A 21,478-nucleotide genomic window follows, 5' to 3' on the forward strand; every position below is an offset into this window, starting at 1 on the left:
GATGAAGACTGTGGCGGCGGGGGGCGGAGGGAAAGCAGGGAGGGGGGGAGCTTAAAGGGACCGAGGCGAGGGAGGGGGAATCCTCCAGACGCATCCCCACTCGGTCTCCGCTTTTGGACTACGTCTCGCCTCCTCTCACCCCGGCATTCAAGCCCCCAGTTTGGGCTCCTTTGGAGTTGTCATGGAAACTGGGAGGCAAGCAAGACCAGGCAAGGCGGGTGGTACTAAGGGAAGGAAGGAGGGAGAAAGAACTCTCTAGAGTCTTCCCCTCCAAGACTGGCCGTAGTGATTATATTGTGGGAGGCAGTGAGCAGATTGAATACCCCAGTTCCCTCTGGATCTTTTTCACCCCAGTCAGGCCTCCCCTCCTCAGCTTCCCTCAGAGCCCCTGTAAGATCTCAGGATCTTCTCCCAAATCCTTTGCTCTTCGTTTTCCCCTCTGTAGGAGAGATGACTGTATGAGAGAGAACCGTAAAAACAGAACCAAAAACAAACAAACAACAAAACAAAACAAAATAGAGAGAAAAAACTGTGTGCAGAGTTGAGGCCGGCCATGGCCTGAAAAGTTCTCAGGGTTATGACCTTGACCTGCCACCCTGGCCTGGGATGAATCGGGAGGTAAAGTGAGAGGCTCTGGTCTATAGCAGTTCAGAGGTAGGAGGCCTGTGGTGTGTTGGGGGCTGGGGGGTGCAGTGTAGGGCGAAGAGGAAGCTTGGGGGATATACAGATACATTTCCTCTCCAGGATGAAGGAGCTGAAGCCCGCTGGGAGGAGGGGATGGATCAACTACTCATTGCTGGCAGCTCGGTTTGGGAATACGTGCTTGGTCCTCCTTCCCCCCTTTACTTATTGGGCTTCTTAGAGTTTCCAGGGCCCTCAGTGCTCAGATCCATTCCTGAAATCTCACCCACCCACCACCCCCGCCAAGACGCAGCGCCATTGCCTGAGTCGACCTGGGGGCACAGCGGTAACTGCAGTCTTTTTATTTTGCTTATTGTATCTTGGGAGCTTGTACGTGGGGATGGGGGGTGAAGATCAGCAGTCAGCCAAGATTGACCAGAGTTGGGCTTTTTGCAAAAACGTAACTGGGAGTCATTATTACCCATCCCACCCTCCCCCTTTAGACTAGTACTTCTCGGCCCCCGTCTGAGGCAGTCGCTCTCCGGAGCTCTGTCCTTCCCCTCCGACTCCAGGCAGAAACTACAGAGCTGTAAGAGAGGCGCTTGCCAGGGCGATTCCCAGGCCCCAGAGATTTAGATCACAGCCCCATACCGCTCACTTGGCTTCTAAGGCGTTCGCGTTCGCGTGAGCCCCTAACCCCCTACCGCCACCCCATCCTCTACACAGCTCGGGGCGCAAGTTGGTTTTATTGGGAGAGACTTAGACTGGCAAAGACCTTGTGAACAGAGAGAGGAATTCAGAGAAGCTGTGATTTTTTTTTTTTTAAATCAAGGGAAACGTCTTTAAATGCTAAGTAAAAGCCCTAACCCAGGCACCTGGGTATCAGTAGGGGTCACAGGTAGAGAGGTGCGGGACCCATGGAGTTCAGAAGTCCAGACCGGGTGGGAAGGTCTGAGTAAGGAGCCGCCCACAAGGAGCTCCAAGTTCAGGACGGGGTTGTGGAGTCACTCTGGTGGAAAGACTCATCCGAAAGCAAAAGAGCCTGAGTCAGCGCTGCCCTAGGGGCCCTCCGCCCCTGGGGGGCGGGGGTGTGTCACAGATGGGCCCCGGAGTAAAGTAGGGCAGAAGAAACTGGGCCAAGCTGCACTTTTACCTCGAGGGGCCTCGAGGGCTCTCCGTGTCTCTGGAAACAAGGGCACTACAAGCACTTCAGGATGAAGAGTTGTAAGACGCAGATCCGGCGCGGGCGGGAGGGAATGGGTTGGGAGTAGGGTCCGCCTGGGCTACCTTCAGCCCTCATCAGACGGACGACGAAATGCGAAGGACTGCCTTTCCCCAGTCTGTTCTCCCATCGCCTCCCTGGGGAAAGAGAACTCCGTGTTCCGTTGCGGAGCCGAACGCCTGAATAGGGAAGTAGGGCGAATCAAGGCCGGAAAATGGGACCCTTGGGTCGCTGCTGCCGCAGGGACTGAAGAGGCATTCTCTCAATTCCCAGGACATGTTTGCTGCTTCTGCCTCTCCCCGCCGGTCTAAGTGGATCGCTCCACCTATTTCCTCCCCCGCTCTTTGGGCGCAATGGATTGTTCCATTACCCCTCCAGTCTCGGGCCTGCGTTGCGGGGGACACTGGCACGGTTGGTAGGGAAAGCCCCGGACGTGACGGCTGAGTGCGACCCTGAGCAGCCTCCCCTCTTCCATCCGTCATTCCCCTGCGCGCGTTCTCCTTACACCCTTCCCCTCCCCCACGTGGGTTCCAAGCTGCAGGGAAGTAAACAGCGAGCAGAGCGAGGCTCACGGACCCAGGCCAGGTGGGACTTTGCACTCTCCCGGGGTCCTGCGCTGCTGCTCAGGGGTCTTTCTTGCAAAACCCCTGTCTTGCATGGCTGGGATGATGCATTAGGAAGATGCTGGCCTGGGGACAGAGTCTCCGCTGAGTTGGGGGCGGGGCTTGGGTGAGCGTCAGTGCGTCTACAATGTGGTTGGGGGGTGTGTTTGTGGGGAGAGGACTAGAGTAAAAGTAAAATATTTTGTGACAAGGACCTGGTGTGGGAACGGGCATGGGAGGCTTGATTGCCGGCGATGTGTTCGGAAGGCAGGGGGTGTTGTCATCTCTCTCACAGGTCCTCATCGCCCCCTTCTCAGGCGGGAGCATGCTGGGGCTCCTGGGGCTGCGGCTCCCCCCGGCGGGGTTCCTGCTCCTGTTGCCATTACTGCTGCTGCTGCTGCTTCCCGCAACCCCCGCGCCCCATCGGGCTTCCTACAAGCCGGTCATCGTGGTGCATGGGCTCTTTGACAGCTCGTACAGCTTCCGCCACCTGCTGGAATACATCAACGAGGTCTGGCGGGGGACCGCCGGTTGTGGGGCGTTGGTGGCGTCTGCAGAGGCCGGGGAAGGAGAATGGGGAACTGAATGCTGGGCCTGCCAACTTCCTCGGGGAGCTGGTGCTGGTGTGGGGAAAGTCTGGGGACGAGAGATCCTTGGTTCTAGCAGGGCACAATAGGCATGTGGGCGCTAGCCAGGGGGCGGTGTGGAGGGGCTTCATCGTCCATCCCCGGTTGGGGCATTGCCCCCTTCCCACAGACACACCCTGGGACTGTGGTGACAGTGCTCGATCTCTTCGATGGGAGAGAGAGTTTGCGGCCCCTGTGGGAACAGGTGCAAGGGTTCCGAGAGGCTGTGGCCCCCATCATGGCAAAGGCCCCTCAAGGGGTGCACCTCATCTGCTACTCGCAGGGTAGGCAACTTCCCCCACCCCAGCTCCTAAGCCCTATCTGAGGCTTGATCCTTATCTGAGGGACACTGCCTAGTGTTCCATTTTTTGAGCCACATTGCTTCAGCCAGAGCCCTGATACTTGAGCCCTCCTTTTCTGACTTTCCTCAGTACCTGGGTCTTATCTCTGTGTGTGTCCTGAGTGGGAGGGAGGCTCCCTGCACTGCTGCCCCTTTCTTTGCCCATTACCCATGGTTCTTGGACAGAAAAGGTAGTGGGACAGTAAAAAGCACCCCACAGTTAGTCGGGACACCCAGTATCGAATTCTGGCTCTGTCACTTACATGACATGGATGTTTTGACACAGGGTGTGTGCCTTCTCTGGGCTTCAGTTTCCTTTAGGTACACTGTGTGTGGGGGGGTGCGGACGGGGGGCAGTGTTGGCCCGGCTGTCCCTAAGTCCCTGCCCAATGTGGTGTTCTGCCTGCAGGGGGCCTGGTATGCCGGGCACTGCTGTCTGTGATGGATGAACACAATGTGGATTCTTTCATCTCTCTCTCCTCTCCACAGATGGGACAGTATGGAGGTGAGTGGGCACTGTGGGCTCCATAGGGGGGGACCCTGAGTCTTGAGGGCACAAGCTTGGAGCCACCTGGCACTGCTGTTCTCTTGCCAGACACGGACTATTTGAAGTGGCTGTTCCCCACCTCCATGAGGTCTAACCTCTACCGCATCTGCTATAGCCCCTGGGGCCAGGAATTCTCCATCTGCAACTACTGGCATGGTGAGTAGGACATGCCAAACTGGGGCCTCCATGGAAAGGGCATCCTGGAGGATAGGGCCTGCTGCTCCCACCTCTACCATAACCAACAGCAATGATAATGATAACTTAACAGTTATTGAGCACTTACTATGTGAACAGGCACTGTTCAAAATGCTTTATGTGGATCACCTTATTTGCCTTAGAGAGTATAGCCTGCTGAAGGGGTTGGCCGACTGTATCCTTAAAGGGCCAGATAGTAAATATTTTGAGTTTTGCAGGCCGTACAGTCTCTGTCACAACCACTCAGTTCTGCCACAGTCATGTGAAAGCAGCCATATATCGTATGTAAATGAATGAGTGTGTCTGTGTTGGCAATAAAATTTATTTACAGAAACAAGCAGTGAACTGGATTTGGCTAATGAGTCATAGTTTGCAAACGCCTGGTATAGTTTTTAAGACCATGGATGCTGCTGGGTCCAGACTGCTTGGGTTTGAAGCCTGGCCCTGCGGCATGACTTTGGGCAAGTTACTCAACCTTCCTGTGACTCAGTTTTCCTCATCTGTATAATGATATAGTACATACCTTATAGGGTGGTTATGAGGATTAAATAAATTAATGAATGTAAGGTACTTTGAACAGTATCTGGCTCATAGTGTTAGAAGAAGGTGTTTGCTATTATGTTTACAATTATCATGGCTACTATTATATTACTATTCACCTTGTCTATTACTTTAGCCTCCTGATTGGTCTTCCAGCCTCTGGTCTTGCCTCTTCTCCCTGCTTCTCTGACAACCTTTCTAACTGCTGTTTGTACCCAGACCCCCACCATGATGACTTGTACCTCAATGCCAGCAGCTTCCTGGCCCTGATCAATGGGGAAAGAGACCATCCCAATGCCACTGGTAAGACCCCAGGCTCCTACCCTGGTCCCATTTTCTGCTTCTCTGACCCACCGTGTTCCCCTCTCCAACCTGGCCTGACCCCTGTGACTGACTCAGGCTCTCTTCTTCCCACCCTGCAGCTTGGCGGAAGAACTTTCTTCGTGTGGGCCGCCTGGTGCTGATTGGGGGCCCTGATGATGGTGTCATTACCCCCTGGCAGTCCAGGTAATAAGGGACTGTGTGGCCTGAAGATTGGCTAAGGACACCCCAGCCCCCACCAATCTTTATCTCATTTCTAAAACTGGCCTGCTCCTTCCACTGTTCAGTTAATACCCCTACCCTCCACTCATCTTGTCACCCAAGACCAAAACCTGGGAGTCATCTCCTAGCCTCTTATATGTAGCCAGTCACTAAGCCCTGCTGACTCTACTAGGTAGAGTCTGCTTGCTCTCCCTCCCTACCAACCCCCCTTTGTAAAAACTTTTAACTTTGAAATATTTACAGATTTGTAGGAAGCTGCCAAGATAGTTTAGAGAGGTCCTGTGTATCCTTCACCCAGTTCCCCTCAATGGTTGTATCCTATAGCACAATATCAAAACCAGGAATATGACATCGGTACGCCTGTATAGTTCCATGTGCCATGTCATCACATTTCCTACCACCTCTTTTACTTGCCTGGACTTCTGTAATAGCCTCCAGCCTCGTCCCCTCTATCCTATTCCTCAGGAAAATCCATGGCTTCATGGCACTATGTGCCTGCCTTTGATCATCATAAGTGGTCTGAAATGTCACCTGATCTACTTTAGTCACTCAACAAATACTCTGTGTGCCTAGGCACTGTTCTGGGTCCTGGGGATGCAGTAGTAAATGAAAGAGAAGTCCGTGGTGTTATATAGCTTACATTCTTGTGGGGGAGACAGATAATAAATGTCGATCTGTATGCCAGGTGGTGATAAAATAAGGCAGGGGAAGGGATTACAGGATGGCCAGGGCCTATATTAGCTGGTGGCCAGAGAAGTCCTTCTGGAAGAGTTGCCATTTGAGCAGAGACTGAAGGAAGTGAGGGAAAGAGTTGTGCATCAAACTGGGGGAAGAACAACCCAGCGGAGAGGAGTAGCACCTGCAAAGGCCCTGGGGCAGGTCTGAGGAATAAGGAAGCCCATGTAGCTAGAGTGCAGGGAGCTATGGAGAGGGTGGGAGAGGAGGTGAAAGAGGTAGCAGGGGGCCAGTTACGGAGAGCCTTTGTGGGGCAAAGTAAGCACCACGCTTTTTTTCCTGAAATAGACACAATATAAAATTTTACTTTTTTTTTTTTTTTTGCGGTACGCGGGCCTCTCACTGCTGTGGCCTCTCCCGTTGCGGAGCACAGGCTCCGGACGCGCAGGCTCAGCGGCCATGGCTCACGGGCCCAGCCGCTCTGCGGCATGTGGGATCTTCCCAGACCGGGGCACGAACCCGTGTCCCCTGCATCGGCAGGCGGACTCTCAACCACTGCACCACCAGGAAAGCCCTTACCATTTTTGAGTGTATAGTTCGGTGGCATCAAGTCCATTCACATTCTTGTGTAACCATCACCACTATTTATCTCCAGAACCTTTTTTTCCTTCCCAAACTGAAACCCCAAACCCTTTACAGAATGGTAACTCCCTCATCCCTGCCGCTCCCTGGCCCCTGGCAACCATGGCCCTTGATTTTTGAAAATTCTGAGAGAGAGGGGAACACATTGGAAGGTTTTAAGTGAATGAGTAACATGCCTTATAATAGTTAGAGGTTGGATTTATTTTTATCTCATGTCAAACAATCCTATGAAGATAATAATGGCTCAAGGTTATATAGCACCTTTGATGTCCCAAAGCATTATTCTAAGTACTTTTCAAATAAAGCTCATTTAATTCTCACAACAACCCTATAGGGTAATTACTATTATCCTCTTTTGACATATAAGGAAACTTAAGTACAAAGAGATTAAATAACCTGCCTACATTCATAGAGTTAGTAAGTGGTGAAGTCAGGCTGTCTGACTTAACCACAATGTTTTGCTTCCTCTCTACAAAGGAGGTATTCTTATACAGGGCAAAGAAGATAAGCAACATCATCAACCACACACAGTGGGGAGTGTGTGGCAGAGCTGAAGTTTAAATCCAGGTCTTTGTACCCCTACTGCTTTCCTACCCTGTGAAATCCAGCCCTTCAACAAGGCCTCCAGGCCTCCAACTCAGCACCCCCCCGCACCCAGCTGTGCCTTACCTCTGTGCTGCTCTTGCTGTTCCATTTGCCTGGGACAGCTTTCCTTAGTCCAGGGTAATCGCTGGGAAGCCTTTGTTGATGCTCTAAAACTAGGGTAGTAGCCTCTCCTCTTTGCTCCCATAGCCCATATTGACATTTGTTCAGTTATTTATGGCCTGTGTCCACTCAGTGCCCATGCCAGTTAAATATTCTTAATTTTAAAAAATTTAAGAGCTTTTTTTGGTTTTGTTTTTGCGGTACGCGGGCCTCTCACTGCTGCGGCCTCTCCCATTGCGGAGCACAGGCTCCGGACACGCAGGCTCAGCGGCCATGGCTCACGGGCCCAGCCGCTCCGTGGCACGTGGGATCTTCCTGGACCGGGGCACGAACCCGTGTCCCCTGCATCGGCAGGCAGACTCTCAACCACTGCGCCACCAGGGAAGCCCAAGAACTTTTTATTTTGAAATAATTTCATACTCAAGAAATTACCAAAGTAGTACAAAGCAATCTTGTATACTCTTCACCTAGATTTCCCAAATGTTAACATCTTACCGAGCTTACCTTAGCATCCTCTCCCCCCCCCGTCTCTCTCTCTCTCCATATATATATATACACACACACACACATATATATGTACAGAGTATGTGTGTGAACCATTTGAGAGCAGGTTGCATGATATCTCTTCACCCTTGAAAACTTCAGTATGTCAGTGTCTATTTTCTATGTACAGGACATTCTTTTACATATCCACAATACAGTGATCAAAATCAGGAAATTAACATTGATACAGTACTCTGTAGACCTCATTCAAATTTTCCCAGTTGTCCTTATAGAAAAAAATCCAGTGCAAGATCCAACCCAGGATCCCGTGTTGCATTTAGTTGTCATGTCTCTTTAGTCTCTCTTTTTTTTTTTGCGGTACGCGGGGCTCTCACTGTTGTGGCCTCTCCCGTTGCGGAGCACAGGCTCCAGACGCGCAGGCTCAGCGGCCGTGGCTCACGGGCCCAGCCGCTCTGCGGCGTGTGGGATCTTGCCAGACCGGGCACGAACCCGTGTCCCCTGCATCGGCAGGCGGACTCTCAACCGCTGCGCCACCAGGGGAGCCCTCTTTAGTCTCTTTTAATCTGGAATACTTCCTTGGTCTTTGTACACGACGTTGATATTTTTGAAGCGTATGAGCCAGCTGTTTTACAGAATGTCCCTCAGTTTGGCTTTGTTGGCTATTTCCTCATGATTAGATTCAGATTATGCATTTTTGATGGGAATTCTGCAGAAGTGATGCTGTACCCTCAGTGCATCACCTCATGAGGTACATGATACCCAGTTAAATATTGGTATTTTGAGTGTCCTCCCTGCTGCTCGTGTCCTCAACAGGCCATGAGTTCCTGAAGGACCCTAGCCCACCTTGATTTTCTCCAGCTCTCCTGATAACCTCCCCCTTACCCCCCAATCTTTTTGTAGCTTCTTTGGATTCTATGATGCAAATGAGACGGTCTTGGAGATGGAGGAGCAACTGGTGAGTTCGTTGGAATTACTTGCCCTCTCTGCGCGCACTGTCCCAGCTGTCCGTGGCTCTCTCTGCCACTGACACGGGAGTTGAAAGGTTCACCCTGTGGGGAGGGGGTCTGGGACACCAGCAGGAACTTACTTTGTCCTCCCTATGTCTTTCTACCATGCCCCTTTGCCCACCTTGAAGGTTTATCTGCGGGATTCTTTTGGGTTGAAGACTCTCCTGGCGCGGGGGGCCATAGTGAGGTGTCCAATGGCTGGGATCTCCCACACGGCCTGGCACTCCAACCGTACCCTTTATGAGACCTGCATTGAACCTTGGCTCTCCTGAGGGATCCCTCAGGAACTCCCCAGCCCAGAGACCAGGTGGTAGCCTTGGCTGTCAGGCCCTGGTGTGCCCGTGACCACCTCATCGCTCCCCCACTGCCCCCACCAACCAGGGCTCCCAGGGCCCCTCCCTCCGCTCCTCTGTGAAAGGCAAATCCTGGTTTCCGCCATCTCGTGTCCTCTCGTTTGGGGCTCGCTGCGAGCTCCCCCATCCTCTTAAGGCCAAGCTTGGGAAGTGAGAAGCCAGGTTTACTCGTGGCTGCTCCTCGACTCTGGCTGGAGACGCAGAACCCAGCCCCTGCCCACCACAGGGGTCTCCTTCCAGGCCACTCAGGACATTTTTAGCTTCTGTTTTCCCCATGTTCCCTGTTCGTCTGAACTCCCCTGTTGTGAGCCCTCCCAAACCCCAGGAAGGACCACCCATAGAGTGGGGTTCTGAGGCTCCCCTATGGGGACATTTCCGTTCTTGAAGTGTCAGTGTTGGGGAATATCTGTGGCCCATGAGGCCCATCTCAGGTGTGGGGATCCCCCAGTCCCTATGTTCAGTATTGGGGTGCCCTTGGGGAGCTCAGTTTCTTTGAGGCTCCAGCCCCTCTTTTAGCTACCCTTGAATGGGTGTTACCCCTGTATTTATGGAAATAAAGATCCATTTACTCAGTTTGGCTTGACTTATTTCCAGGTGAGGGAGACCTGGCTCCCCAAGGAGGGTGGGGATGGACAGCCTGAGGCCCGGGTGCCCGGATGCCTGGTCTGGGGTGGGACCCCCTTGGTGTTTCCGCTCTCTCAATGCCCATTCTGTGTGGGTTCCTGATTCTCTGCGGGTTCTTTCCTGCTGAGGACAATTCTCTTCCTGTCCCAGCCTGTGATTGGGGGCTGAGGCCAGGGCTCTAGTGGTTTGGGCCCCAGCCTCATGGGTGGAACGCGCCAGCCACCCCCAGGCTAGACGAGGGGGCTAAGGGTCAGGGTAGGCATTTGCTGTGCCCCTTTTTGACCTTTGTAGGCCAGAGCTGGGTGAGGGGCTGGACAATGGGCCTCCTCTTCCTTGAAAGAAGGAATCTTGGTGGAGACAATAAGGCCCTGTCTGCTCTGGCATGGGGGGCGGTGGCTGACTCAACTTTGCATACCCCCCACCAGGCCCTAACAAATGTCATCAAGAAATGGGGGCAATTTTCCCTTTACTGCCCTGGGCAGTCCCCACCACACCCTTCTTTCTTTCCTCATCTGATCTTGCCTTTTCTCCCATGACTTGACCCCATTTTGTTCTCTGCCAGCTCTGCCTTTTCCTGCCCCTCAGTTCTTCCCCAGTCTGTGTTGGGTTGAAGGGTGGAGGGCAAGGGCCAGGGGTGCTGCTGGTGTTTAAAGCTAGGAGTCTCTGCTGATTTGGGGGAGTTCCAAAAATAGGGGGCCTCCTAGGGTTGAGAAGAGACTTCTAAGGGGCCCTTTGCTTGGCTGCGGGGGTGAAGGTAGTGGGATCTGGACCCCACTGAACTGACCAAGCTCCAGCTGTGGAGGAGGCTTGTGGGAGGGGGCAGGAATGGGAGGGCTCTGTCTGGCCCGCCCCTCCTCTCCTTTGCAGCCCGCGCAGCCCGCGCAGCCCGCCCCCCAGTCTGAGCTGCTGCTTCTGAGGCTGGTGGCCTGAAGTCTCCAGGAGAGGGGGAAAGACAGGTGGGGAGAGAACGTCAATGGGGAAAGACTGGGGGTCACTCAGAGTCTTAGAGTTGAGTGTGAGTTGGGTGTGTTGTCTGAGTGAGGGGAGTGGGTCCAGGGTGTATGTGGTGGTGTGGGTGCGTGAGGGTAGCAGGAATGTGTTGAAGGTGGGGTTTCCAGGTGTGTGGGTGTGTACAAAGTGTAAAGGGGCGTAATGGTGCACATCTGATATTTTGAAGGTAGGAGGATTAGGATGGAAGAGGGCACGTCAGAGCCAGGAGGGTCATGAGGGGAGGTGGAGGGAGTGTGTCGGGCTGTGAGCTCGTAGGGTGCTGCATGGACCATGATGTGCTAAAGGAAGGGGGGTGTTAGTTAAATGTACCTGCAGGTGTAGACAATCCTGGTGGCTAGTGCAAGCGTGCAAATGAATGTCCTGCCCCACTTAAAGGGCACCAGCAGACTGCTCTTGGAAGGGTTGGAACTGGAGAAGTTAACAGGAGAGGGGAAGGGCCTCCACTAACCTCTTCTTGCCTGCAGCTGGCAGAGTCTGAAGTCAAGGAGAAACATGGGGTCCAGGGCTGAGCTGTGCACTGTCTTAGGCGGACTCTCATTCCTCCTGCTACTGATGACAGGCGAGGGGGCCAAGGGTGGATCCCTCAAAGAGAGGTGATAACAGAGGGGGCAGGGCCAGGGGTGAGGTCTTCATGAAACCTGCTGGGGCTGGGGCTTCACAGGTGGCAAAACAAAGTTTAGAATGGGGGGGAGGCTGTCATTTTTAGGGAGGGTGGGGCCTCAGTGGAGCGTGAAGGGAAGTGGGGCTCCTGGCTCCCCAGGGCCTGGCCCACTCAATGCCTCTCACTTTCCCCCTCATGGGTGCAGTCAGGGGGTCTGCTCCAAGCAGACGCTGGTGGTCCCACTCCGTTACAACGAGTCCTACAGCCAACCCGTATATAAGCCCTACTTGACTCTGTGCTCTGGAAGGCGTGTCTGCAGCACCTACAGGTGAGGGGTGGGGAGCCTGGGCTCTGGGGTCTCCCAAGAGGAACGAACCCCCCAAACCGGGACCAGGACCCATATGCCAATGTCCAGAGCCCGGCGCTGTGTTCCAGGACCACGTACCATGTGGCTTGGCGGGAGGTGAGGAGGGAGGTGCAGCAGACCCACGCCGTGTGCTGCCAGGGCTGGAAAAAGCGGCATCCCGGGGCGCTCACCTGTGATGAAGGTGAGGCTGGGTCTTCCCAGGCCTCGGGGGAGGTGCGCCCCGCCGGGCTGGAGAGCCAGGCCTTCCGCTCGGTTCTGAACCCCGCTTCCTGCGCCCGCAGCCATCTGCGCCAAGCCCTGCCAGAACGGAGGCGTCTGCGTTCGGCCAGACCAGTGCGAGTGCGCCCCGGGCTGGGGTGGGAAGCACTGTCACGTGGGTGAGTTGCCTCGCCCTCCCTCGGGGTGGCGCCAGGACCTCCCTACCCGCTGTGGCACCCCCCTCCGCCCCGCCCCCCTCAGCCCCCTCCTCTTTCCGGTAACTAGACGTGGATGAATGCAGGGCTGGCGTCACTCTCTGTTCGCACGGATGCCTCAACACAGCCGGCAGCTTCACCTGTGGCTGCCCACAGGGCCTGGTGCTGGGCCCGGACGGGCGCACTTGCGCAGAAGGGGCCCCAGAGCCCCCAACCAGTGCCAGCATCCTCAGCGTGGCCGGTGAGTGGGTGGGTGCGTGGGGCATGCGGAGGGCCGGACCAGAGGCGGGGCCCGGGCAGTGGTCACGCTCGGCTTGGTCCTTTGTCCCAGTTCGGGAGGCTGGACACGGTGAGCGTGCCCTGAGGCGGGAGATTCGCGAGCTGCGAGGGCGCCTGGAGCGGCTGGAGCAGGTGAGTGGAGATGCCTGGGGCCCAGTCTGGGTGGCAGACCCCACCCCCAACACCCTGAGGTGTCTCTTCCTTTGTAGTGGGCCAGTCAGGCTGGGGCCTGGGTCCGAGCAGTGCTGCCCATGCCCCCAGAAGAGCTGCAGCCCGAACAGGTGGCAGAGCTGTGGGGCCGAGGCGACAGGATTGAGTCTCTCAGTGACCAGGTTCTGCTGCTGGAGGAGAGGCTGGGTGCCTGTGAGTACCCATGCCCCTCGCTGTGGGGACCCCCATCTCCCAACAGCTGCCCTCAGCTCTTGCAGACACCTTTTCCCAACTCAGTTTTCTCTTGTCCAAAATCTCTTCTCCTCCACTCACTCACCCCATACCTTCCCCAGATTTGCACACTTTACCACCCCTTCTCCCGGTCTGTCTCCAACTTGGTGGTTCCACTCACTGGTGAGTGGGACTGTCAGTCCTTCAGTGTCCAGGGCCCGCTCCAGGCATCCGAGAAGTCCACAGTCAATGTGTCTGCCTGTCTCCTTGTCATTAACCAGGCTCCTGTGAGGACAACAGCCTGGGCCCAGGCCTCAATCGGCGGAGCTAAGGAGCCTCTGCAGAGCCCCTGCCCCACTAATTTATACAGAAACTGGACCCACTAATCCTCTGGGATTGGCCGGCTGGGGAGCTGCAGATAAGGCTCTCTGCCACTAAGGAGCAATGCACAATGGAAACTTTGGAAAGCTGAAGAAAGGAGGAAGGCGGGTTGTCTTGCCTGCCCCTGGGTCTTCCGGCTGGGGCAGCGGCCTGGATGAGAACTGCTTTTTTAACTCCTTAACAAACGCAGCCAGAAAAGTGCCCAGATCTCTCTCAATCTTTATTCTCGGTTTCTTGCTGTTATCCAGATAATTAATAAAAATCAACCACGCAAAACTGGGTCCCACCCTCTCCTTTTGCTCCCAGCCCACCTCCGTGGTTGTGAGCACAGGTCTGGGGTGGGAGGCAGGGAGTGGCTAATGCCACAGGGAGGAAATGAAAACTGGCTCAGAGAGGGGAAGCCTCAAAAGAAAGAGAAATAAATTAAAAGCCCTCCCATCCCCTCCAGCCAGGGTTCAGTTCCTTTCCCCAACTCCCCAGGGTGAAGTGAGTGCAGCACCTGATGTCTGCCTCTTCCCCTTGTGTCTGGTTAGAATGGTACAGCAGGGCTGTAGGGGGCTTGGTGGGGCCAGGACCACTGAACAACTATACCCAGGGGATGAGGGGAAGCAGAAATGTGGCATCCAAGAGTGTGCTCAACCCTGGGCACTTGGACAAGGGCAGGGATGAGACCTCTGAGTGACAGAGTCCAGCCCCCACTGACAGGAGGCTCCACGGGAAGGAGGGAGAAGGTGCTGAGGAATGTTTCCAGGATGAGCCTGGGAGAAGTGTTCCAGGCATCAGCTTCCAGCCACAGCGTGAGGAGTCGTCCTCACAAATGGATGAGTCCACTGAATCCGTGGACATGGGAGTGAGAAATTGTTCCACAGAATGGATGAATCCACTGGCCAATGTGGGGTGGAGAGGTAGAGAAGACCACAAAGGAAGAGGGTCCACTGGGGACAGAATGGAGTGTTCCTACCCTTGTGTAGGCTGAACCGCTGAAGATGAGGGGGAGGCAACTGTCCCACAGACAGGATGGCACAGAAGGTGGGGTTCAGAGTGGAGCCCGCACCTAGGCAAGAGACCGTTGGGGAGCGGTGCTGGGAAGGGGGCGGGGAGCGGTGCTGTAACCACATTCACTTCAGAAGTTGAAGATTCCAAAGAAGAGAACAAGTGGGGAGAGGGGAAATGAGGAAGAGGGCTTGGCCCAGCTTCAGGCCCACTGGGCTGGTAGGTGTGGAGACGGTGGCGGGTAGGTGGGAAGGGAGCTCAGAGCTGGGCCTCGCCCACCCCTCCAGGCTTCTTCAGATAGTCACCACCACCCCTGCCATCAGTGGAGATTTCCCGGAAAACGGTGAGCATGGAGTGTCGGACTGTGTCGGCCAGAGCTGGGACGTCATCTGGTGTCAGCCCTTCTGTGGGCACTGGGGGCAGCACCCGTACCTGACATCGCCCTGGGAGGGGGGTGAGCACCATCACGGCCTGGGTACCGGGACTCTGCCCACAGGTGGAGCCTGGTTTCCGAGCTCTCCGGATACTTACTCCCCTCCTCAACCTTTCAGTTCTCTGCCGTGGACAGCTCCCCCTCAAGCTTACCAGCTGCCACCTGTTCTCTGAGGCCCTCCCACACAAAGCCTTCCCCAGCCCCAGTCCAGACACCTCAGCACCCTGCCAGCCCCACTGTCTGGGTTTACTGTTCACCGCCGAATGCTCTAACTGCACACACAGGCTTTATCTTTCCGGCTAGACAGTAATGGCCTCTCTTGGAGGGACCAAGTGTTACCCATCTAGCAGGGTATAGGGGGTGCTTAATAAATAATAAATACTTATTGGCTGATGTGGGGTCCCATTAGATGATCCTGTGGACATCTCAGTGCTGACGCTGACTGAAGCTCCTGCCCCACGGGGATGTCCCGCTAGCCTCTCCCACAGCCCTTCTGGCCGCCCCCCAACCCCAGATCTGCACGGAGCCCTCACCTGAAGTGAAGCGGCGCTCCTTCTTGCAGTAGAAGTCTTGATAGGAGGACATGACTATGGGAACGATGGGAACCTGAGGGAGAGGAAAAGCGATCAGCCTTCTGAGGCCCCGGGGACCAGCCTCTGCCAGGAGAGGAAGGGGTGGGGGGTGGGGCTTGAGGGTCAGCAGTAGACGGGAAGGAGTAATCACCTGGGCCTGCACTGCGAGGTGGAAGGCGCCACGTTTGAAGGGCAGCATGGAGCCATTGTGGTTTCTCGTGCCCTCGGGAAAAACCCAGACCCGCACCTGGGAAGGAAAGAGAGTCAAGGAAGACGCACATACAGCGGGATCAGAAAATGGCTGTGACGCTCCAATGGGACTTGTGAGGCCTGGTGGCCCTGCACGTCAGTTTGTTTACAACTGTTCTACTCCATAACCCCCGTTCCCCCCCGGTGACTCACATCCTGTGTGAGCAGGGTCTGGGCGACCTCAGACATGACGCTGATGGCATCCCCAGTGCGCTTCCGGTCAATGAAGATGACGCCCGCCAGCCAGCAGGCCAGCCCGGCAGAGCCGGCCCACAGCAGCTCGCGCTTGGCAATGGGCACACAGCGGCCTGGCAGCACCTCCATCATCCCTAGGGCAGAGGTGGGGGTGGGGTGAGGATACCTCACCCAGGTCATCACCCAGGGACTAGAGCTAAAGGAAGAGGCAGACCTGGGGGCGAGGGGTAGGGGAGCCCCAGAAAGTAAGAAAAGGTGACTAAGGGTATATGATCTTGCTTATGAGGGCAGCTCTACCCCAGGCAAAGAGGCCTGCAGAGGGAGCAAGGGGGCAACGCCCCAGATGAGGGAGGGTTGAGGACCTCTAGGGGGAGGAGATCCCAGGGGGGGACTGCAGGAGGATGGGCGTGGCTAGGGGAGGCTGCTCACCAAGCAGGTCGAGGGAGCTCTGGTGGTTGGAGACGACAACGTAGGGCTGTGAAGGAGGGAAGTGGTGCGCCCCTCGTACCTCCACTCGGATCCCGTACAGGTATTTGATGTGGAGCAGCATCAGACGCAAGATCCTGTGGAGGTTCCACATGGCAAGGGGTTCCTGTGGGACCTGCTGATGTCCACCTACAGGCCTCAGCCCCCCTCCCCCGGCCCCTGTCTTCCTGGGCATCTTTGCAGTCTTCTCCGCTTCCTTGTCCCTGGGCTCGCTCAGTGTCTCCTACACACTCAGTGCCCTCCCCAGCCACTGCCTGCTTCTGACCCTAAGGTTCCCTCATCACCCAAAACCCCTTGCCCCTCACTTCATGTTCTCGACGTTGCGTCCTCGCACGGCACACACAGGGATGGCGAGCACAGCCAGGAAGAGGATCCAGCCATTGTAGAAGGCCATCTTGAAGAAGTACTTGGCACTGGGGCTGCAGAACCACAGAGTGGGCAGCAGGAGGGAGAGCAGCAGCAGTAGAGTCCATACCCCTGGCCACAGCTCCATCCTGGTCACCTGCAGGGGACGGGGCGAAGGACAGTGGGCCTGGTTCCTGGACTGGGGGCGGGGAGGGCAAGGTGCAGAAGGGAGGGTTTGGGGGGGCTCTGGGGGCCAGGGCTCCCATTAAAACCTGTCCAGAAAGCCTCTCTCGGATGGGGGCGGTGGGGACGGGAGCTCAGGACTGCTCTCCCACCCCTCTCCCTAAAGGATCCAGATAACATTCAGACATGAGACACAAGGTACGGACATCCACAACTCACAGACACATGACAACAACAGGACATTAATAATAGCTAACGCTTGTAGCTGGTAAGGATCTTATAATGGTCTATCCCTCTGCTGTCCAATATGGTAGCCACCAGCCACATATGGCAACTGAGCACTTGAAATGTGGCCTAGTCTGCATTGAGGGGTGCTCAGAGATATAAAATACACATCAGATTTCAAAGACTTTGAATGAAAAACAGAATGTAAAGTATCCCATTAATAATCTTTTATATTGATTACATTGTGAAATTATAACCTTTTGGACATACTGGGTTCAATACACTAAAATTAATTTCACCCTGCTACTTTTACCTTTTTTATGTAGCTACCAGAAAGTTAAAAATTACATATGTGGCTTGCATTACAGTTCTGTTGAACAGGGCTGGTCTATATACTACGTTAAGTCCTTAAATACGAAACACACGATTTACGTTTTAAAGGAGACAGACCCAGAAAGGTTAACAAAACTTACTTGAGGTGATATGACTCCTAAGAGGCACTTCCTAGCTTAAAGCTAAGCAGCTTGTGCTCCTAACCACTTGGTTATGCTGCTGCCTGTACATATACACACAAGTGCACACACAGCACGCAGCAGATACAGTGGAAATGACAAAACACAGACATTCTCCAGGGGCTGACTGGCAAGAATAAAGGCTGTGTCACTAACGCAAACTCAGACACACACAGTCATACAAAGACTGACCTGTTCACACACATACGCAAATTTACAATCACACCCATGACCGATAAAGGATGGTAAATTCATACCCAGTAAAACCCCTCTCCACCCAGGCAGGCTCCCTGTTCCCAGATAAACCCATGCACATACCTCTATCTATTAATCCTGCCTCCACAAACAGGCAAACAAATCCCACCACCCACTTCCCTCCCTCCCAGCAACACTGCAGGCAATGTGGTCAGACATGCAGTGTGTAAGGCGTCACCAAGCGAAAAAAGGAGGGCAGAGAGTAAAAGGGTCATTACACCACCTGCCCTGGGAGAGGAAAGAGCTCAGGAGGAAGAGGCACAGGCATGCGGAATCTGCTCTTCAGGCTCTTCCTCCTTCCTCCACTCTGCCCCACGGTTTGGGGCCCGGTCACAGTTCACACAAATGGTTTTCAGGCAAATATCTGTCACTTGTATCAAGGCCAAAGGCACGCCCTTCCAATGACAGAAGGGCTGTGGTCCAAGGTAAGTCCATTGCCAAGGGTGAATGTAACAGGTGGTAGAGGAAATGGGACTCTGCCAGCTCTAGGACAATAGGCTTTTTGAGTTGCTTCATCCTACTGCCCCCGCGAGGTGGAACAAGCGCGTCTCCCCTGGACTATCTGCAACAGGCTCCTAACTCTTCCCCTTCAATCCATCTTCCACATGGCAACCACAGATGTTTCTGTGACACAAACTTGAGCATCCCTCTTGCCCAAAGGCCCTTCTTGACCAGTTAACTTCTGCCTACGCCTTTGGCCACATCCCTGCAAACGCCTTTTCGCTCTAGTCAAACTGATTTACTTCAGTTCCTCAGACACACCATTATCTTTCACGCTTCTGTGCCATGAACATGCTGTTCTCTTTGGCTGCAATGTTCTTCACTTGCCTTATACAGCTCAGTGTCACTTTTTGGAGGTCTTCTGGAACCCCTCCAGGCCTGTGTTTTCATTACACTTTTACCTTGATCACTGATTCTCCAAGTGCAGAAAAATAAATTCTTGGACCTCACCCCAGATTATTGAATCAGAACTTTAGGCCGTTGGGCCCATGAACCTGTATACTATTTTAAACAAGCCATCCAGGTGAGTCTGATGTGCACATAAGTTTGAGAACCACCCATCTTGACACTAGACAGGGTGTAACCACTTGAGGTTATCTTTGTTCCCCTCCCTAACGTGTAAGCAGCTTGAGGACAGAGATTGTCTTATTCCCAATGCCCAGGACAGAAGGAAGCAGAGAAGATGCTCAATAAACATTTGCTGAACAGATTATAAGGCTGTGTACATACCCACATAGCCATAATTAACAAGACAACAGTTCTGAACACCAATCAGATAGCTACCCTCTCGAGGACTATTAACTGTGAAAACAAAAGCCACCAAGAAAGCAATGAACACACCAGGCCTAACAGTAACCTACTCTGGATATACATACACAATACAGGGTCACGGTGAAGGCAGAGTGACATCAATCTAGACAAGATGGCACATACAATCTTGCACACACGAGAAACATACAGAAAGGGGATTAACATGCCACAGGGGAAGGATGCCGCTGTCATCAAATACATGCCAACAGTGCAAAGAGCGGGGGACAGATAATGTACATGGCAGAGCTGACACCGTGCTATGCATTGAGCTCCATGGACACAGACTGTTCACAGGCACCGGGTGTAACGTGTATGAAGAGACACAGGCCAGCGGGGTCAGCAAGGTAAGGCATATGGGGATGGTTCTTTAGGGACATGGAGGCCCAGTTACCTTTTTCTCTAATCTGTGACATTAAGTGACTCTCTCCAGAGCAGGGATGTCCGAGGATTTATAACCATAATGGAGTGCCAAGTGAGTTAATGAGCATACAGCTCACAAAATATATTGGCAATAAAATTATAAAATAAACAGTATATGTAACCAGAAGCACACAAGCTGTGGACGTGTCACATCAGCACATCATGCGAAGGGGCACACATGTGTGCGGTGTGAACTGGGATTGGGAAAACACATGCAATAAACAGGCCAATCCGATCACAACATGAGTGTGCGCTAGTCGCTAAGCCACGAGATCCCACACACGAAGATGACTGCATATGGTGGGACTATGCACGTAACCTGTGAGCCCAAACAAAATAAGGTATGACCTCTACATGCTAAAGTAAACATGCAAAGTAAACATAAGATGTGCAAGAAACATGAAACCACGTAACAGATGCAACAGATGAGAACACACACATGTGAACACATCAAGACTGGACATGAGACACGGACATAAGATATGAGAACAGGCAATTCTGATGGAAGATAACACATCATTTCTCCACAACCCATGGAGAGCACAGGACAAACTGGCCGCACACGAGCCATTAAACACATCAAAGGCACACCCACTCAATGTAGAAAACATGGCCCCCCACAAGGCATCTGTATGTCAGTAAGGGTCGAACACAGCATGGAAGGCCACTGAGAAACAAGAGGTCCTGTGCCTTGAGAGAAACAGGTGTCTCAGGGCATCCCTAGGAAGCAAACTCTGCTGGGGAAAGGAGGGCACTAAACTGCCTTCTGCCTGCCACTACCCCCCCAAGGGTCACGTGGGGCCAAAGGGCAAGAAAAGGAACTGGGGAAGGTGTTGGGGCTTTCCTCTCCAAGATTCCCTGTCCACACCCCCATCTCAAGTTCACAGGGTCTCTCTCCATCTCTCCTCCCTCACGTCTCTTCCATCCTTCCTCCCTCTCAGGCCCCCTCTCCCTTCCCCAGCAACCCTCTCCCAAGTCGGCCCGTATCCTTTTCCCACCAAGCCTCTCCACAGCCCACCCTCCCAGACCCAATCTTTCCCCCTCCCCTCCTCCACATCCCTTTTAGCCCCCTCCTCCCTCCTCCTCCCATCCCTTTCCTGCCCCCACCTCAGTGGGGTGGGGGGCCTGGGGGGCTGGCCCCCTCCCCAGCCAGGCTGCGGCAGCGGTGGTGGCGGGTGGCTGTGTCTCTGCCTCAGTCGGGGTGTCGGTGCCAAGGGGGCGACAGGATTTGGGGGTGTCCTAGCCCCGGCCGATGGAGGGGAGGTGAGAGTGGGAGGCTGGGCCCATAGCGGTAGGAATGGTGGGGGGTTGTCCCCCCAGCTCCCTCCCTCCCTCCCTCTCTTTCTGCTGTCTCTCTGAGGGCTGGGGCTGCTGCTGCCGCTATCCCCCGCCACCCCTCCCCACGCCCGCTGGTTTCCGGGGCTGGCCAGGAAGTAGGGGGCGGTGATGGGCGCCCTGTTTTGCCAATCGCCTCCCGGGGACCCAGGCATCTCCTCCCCACATCTTTCAGTCTCCTCTTGCTAGCTCCACCCCACGAGAGCTCAGCTGGACTCCGTCTCGGTGTCTCTGGCCTTTTCTGGCTCCAGCTGCATCTTCTTTTCTCCAACTTCCTTTCAGCACACATGGCTTGCGTGTCCCTTGGTGCTGTATTCCTTCCTTGGCCCGTTCCTTCTCATTCTCCATCAGCTCTCCTCTTATTGTCAACTTGTTTCTTTTCTTCTTAACTCCCACATCTGCTGCTTATTCCCTCCAACTCCAACCCTTTTCCATCTCCCTCTTCCTGTTCCCCCATTCAAGTCCAAATATGTATCAAGCACCTACTATATGCCAAGCTCTGAGTTCTTCACCTCTCTTCTTCTTCTCGCCAGGACTCCATCTCACCCCACCTCACCCTCCAGCCCTCTTGTCTGGTTTCTGCCCTTTGTCCCTGCCACTATCTCCCAGCAGTCCAGCTCCCTCCTCCACTGACCTCCTCCCACCCCCCACCCCTTCCTGGTCTTTGGAGAGACGGGACACTCTCAGGCCCTCTCCCTGCCCGTTTCCTTCTGTGATGTACTTTAACCTCAGTACCTTTTCTTTTCTAGTTTCTTCCTTCTTATCAGTCTCCTTACTCACCCAAG

The 21,478-nt window shown here is 54.3% G+C and overlaps 3 protein-coding genes across 6 annotated transcripts; 2 read left to right on the top strand and 1 right to left on the bottom strand.

Annotated features, from left to right (window-relative positions):
* The first annotated feature begins 1,630 nt into the window (after positions 1-1,630).
* PPT2 (palmitoyl-protein thioesterase 2) lies at positions 1,631-9,696 on the top strand. Of its 4 annotated transcripts, XM_060108998.1 has the most exons (10): positions 1,631-1,845; positions 2,117-2,254; positions 2,741-2,956; positions 3,202-3,355; positions 3,821-3,916; positions 4,007-4,114; positions 4,913-4,996; positions 5,116-5,200; positions 8,663-8,717; positions 8,898-9,696. In XM_060108998.1, the coding sequence occupies exons 2-10, from the start codon at positions 2,120-2,122 to the stop codon at positions 9,039-9,041; spliced, it is 1,077 nt and encodes a 358-aa protein (XP_059964981.1). In that variant the 5' UTR covers positions 1,631-1,845; positions 2,117-2,119; the 3' UTR covers positions 9,042-9,696. The 4 variants fall into 4 exon arrangements, with proteins under 4 accessions (XP_059964981.1, XP_059964982.1, XP_059964983.1 ...); XM_060108999.1 differs by lacking the exon at positions 1,631-1,845 and having other exon boundaries at positions 2,166-2,428; XM_060109000.1 differs by lacking the exon at positions 1,631-1,845 and having other exon boundaries at positions 2,166-2,428; positions 2,763-2,956.
* Positions 9,697-9,785: 89 nt separating this feature from the next.
* Positions 9,786-13,455, top strand: EGFL8 (EGF like domain multiple 8). Its single transcript, XM_060109003.1, has 9 exons — positions 9,786-10,702; positions 11,222-11,350; positions 11,564-11,686; positions 11,794-11,906; positions 12,007-12,102; positions 12,209-12,379; positions 12,470-12,549; positions 12,627-12,780; positions 13,080-13,455. The coding sequence occupies exons 2-9, from the start codon at positions 11,250-11,252 to the stop codon at positions 13,127-13,129; spliced, it is 888 nt and encodes a 295-aa protein (XP_059964986.1). The 5' UTR covers positions 9,786-10,702; positions 11,222-11,249; the 3' UTR covers positions 13,130-13,455.
* Positions 13,387-20,734, bottom strand: AGPAT1 (1-acylglycerol-3-phosphate O-acyltransferase 1). Its single transcript, XM_060109004.1, has 7 exons — positions 20,466-20,734; positions 16,413-16,609; positions 16,051-16,184; positions 15,580-15,755; positions 15,329-15,424; positions 15,139-15,211; positions 13,387-14,615 (listed from the first exon to the last, which is right to left on the bottom strand). The coding sequence occupies exons 2-7, from the start codon at positions 16,598-16,600 to the stop codon at positions 14,431-14,433; spliced, it is 852 nt and encodes a 283-aa protein (XP_059964987.1). The 5' UTR covers positions 16,601-16,609; positions 20,466-20,734; the 3' UTR covers positions 13,387-14,430.
* Between the last annotated feature and the right edge of the window lie 744 nt (positions 20,735-21,478).

This window comes from Mesoplodon densirostris, chromosome 10, assembly GCF_025265405.1.
Source record: "Mesoplodon densirostris isolate mMesDen1 chromosome 10, mMesDen1 primary haplotype, whole genome shotgun sequence".
NCBI lineage: Eukaryota > Metazoa > Chordata > Mammalia > Artiodactyla > Ziphiidae > Mesoplodon > Mesoplodon densirostris.

Excerpts from the sequence above, each read along its gene's own strand:
- AGPAT1 (XM_060109004.1), bottom strand. The coding sequence starts at position 16,600 with ATGGAGCTGTGGCCAGGGGTATGGACTCTACTGCTGCTGCTCTCCCTC. Across the intron at positions 15,425-15,579 it reads AGACCCTGCTCACACAGGAT|GTGCGGGTCTGGGTTTTTCC; the intron begins GTGAGTCACCGG and ends TTTCCTTCCCAG. Across the intron at positions 15,212-15,328 it reads ACCTCGCAGTGCAGGCCCAG|GTTCCCATCGTTCCCATAGT; the intron begins GTGATTACTCCT and ends CCTCTCCCTCAG.
- PPT2 (XM_060108998.1), top strand. The coding sequence starts at position 2,120 with ATGTTTGCTGCTTCTGCCTCTCCCCGCCGGTCTAAGTGGATCGCTCCA. Across the intron at positions 2,255-2,740 it reads TTGCGGGGGACACTGGCACG|GTCCTCATCGCCCCCTTCTC; the intron begins GTTGGTAGGGAA and ends TCTCTCTCACAG. Across the intron at positions 8,718-8,897 it reads TGGAGATGGAGGAGCAACTG|GTTTATCTGCGGGATTCTTT; the intron begins GTGAGTTCGTTG and ends CCCACCTTGAAG.
- EGFL8 (XM_060109003.1), top strand. The coding sequence starts at position 11,250 with ATGGGGTCCAGGGCTGAGCTGTGCACTGTCTTAGGCGGACTCTCATTC. Across the intron at positions 11,351-11,563 it reads GGTGGATCCCTCAAAGAGAG|TCAGGGGGTCTGCTCCAAGC; the intron begins GTGATAACAGAG and ends TCATGGGTGCAG. Across the intron at positions 12,103-12,208 it reads TGGGAAGCACTGTCACGTGG|ACGTGGATGAATGCAGGGCT; the intron begins GTGAGTTGCCTC and ends TCCGGTAACTAG.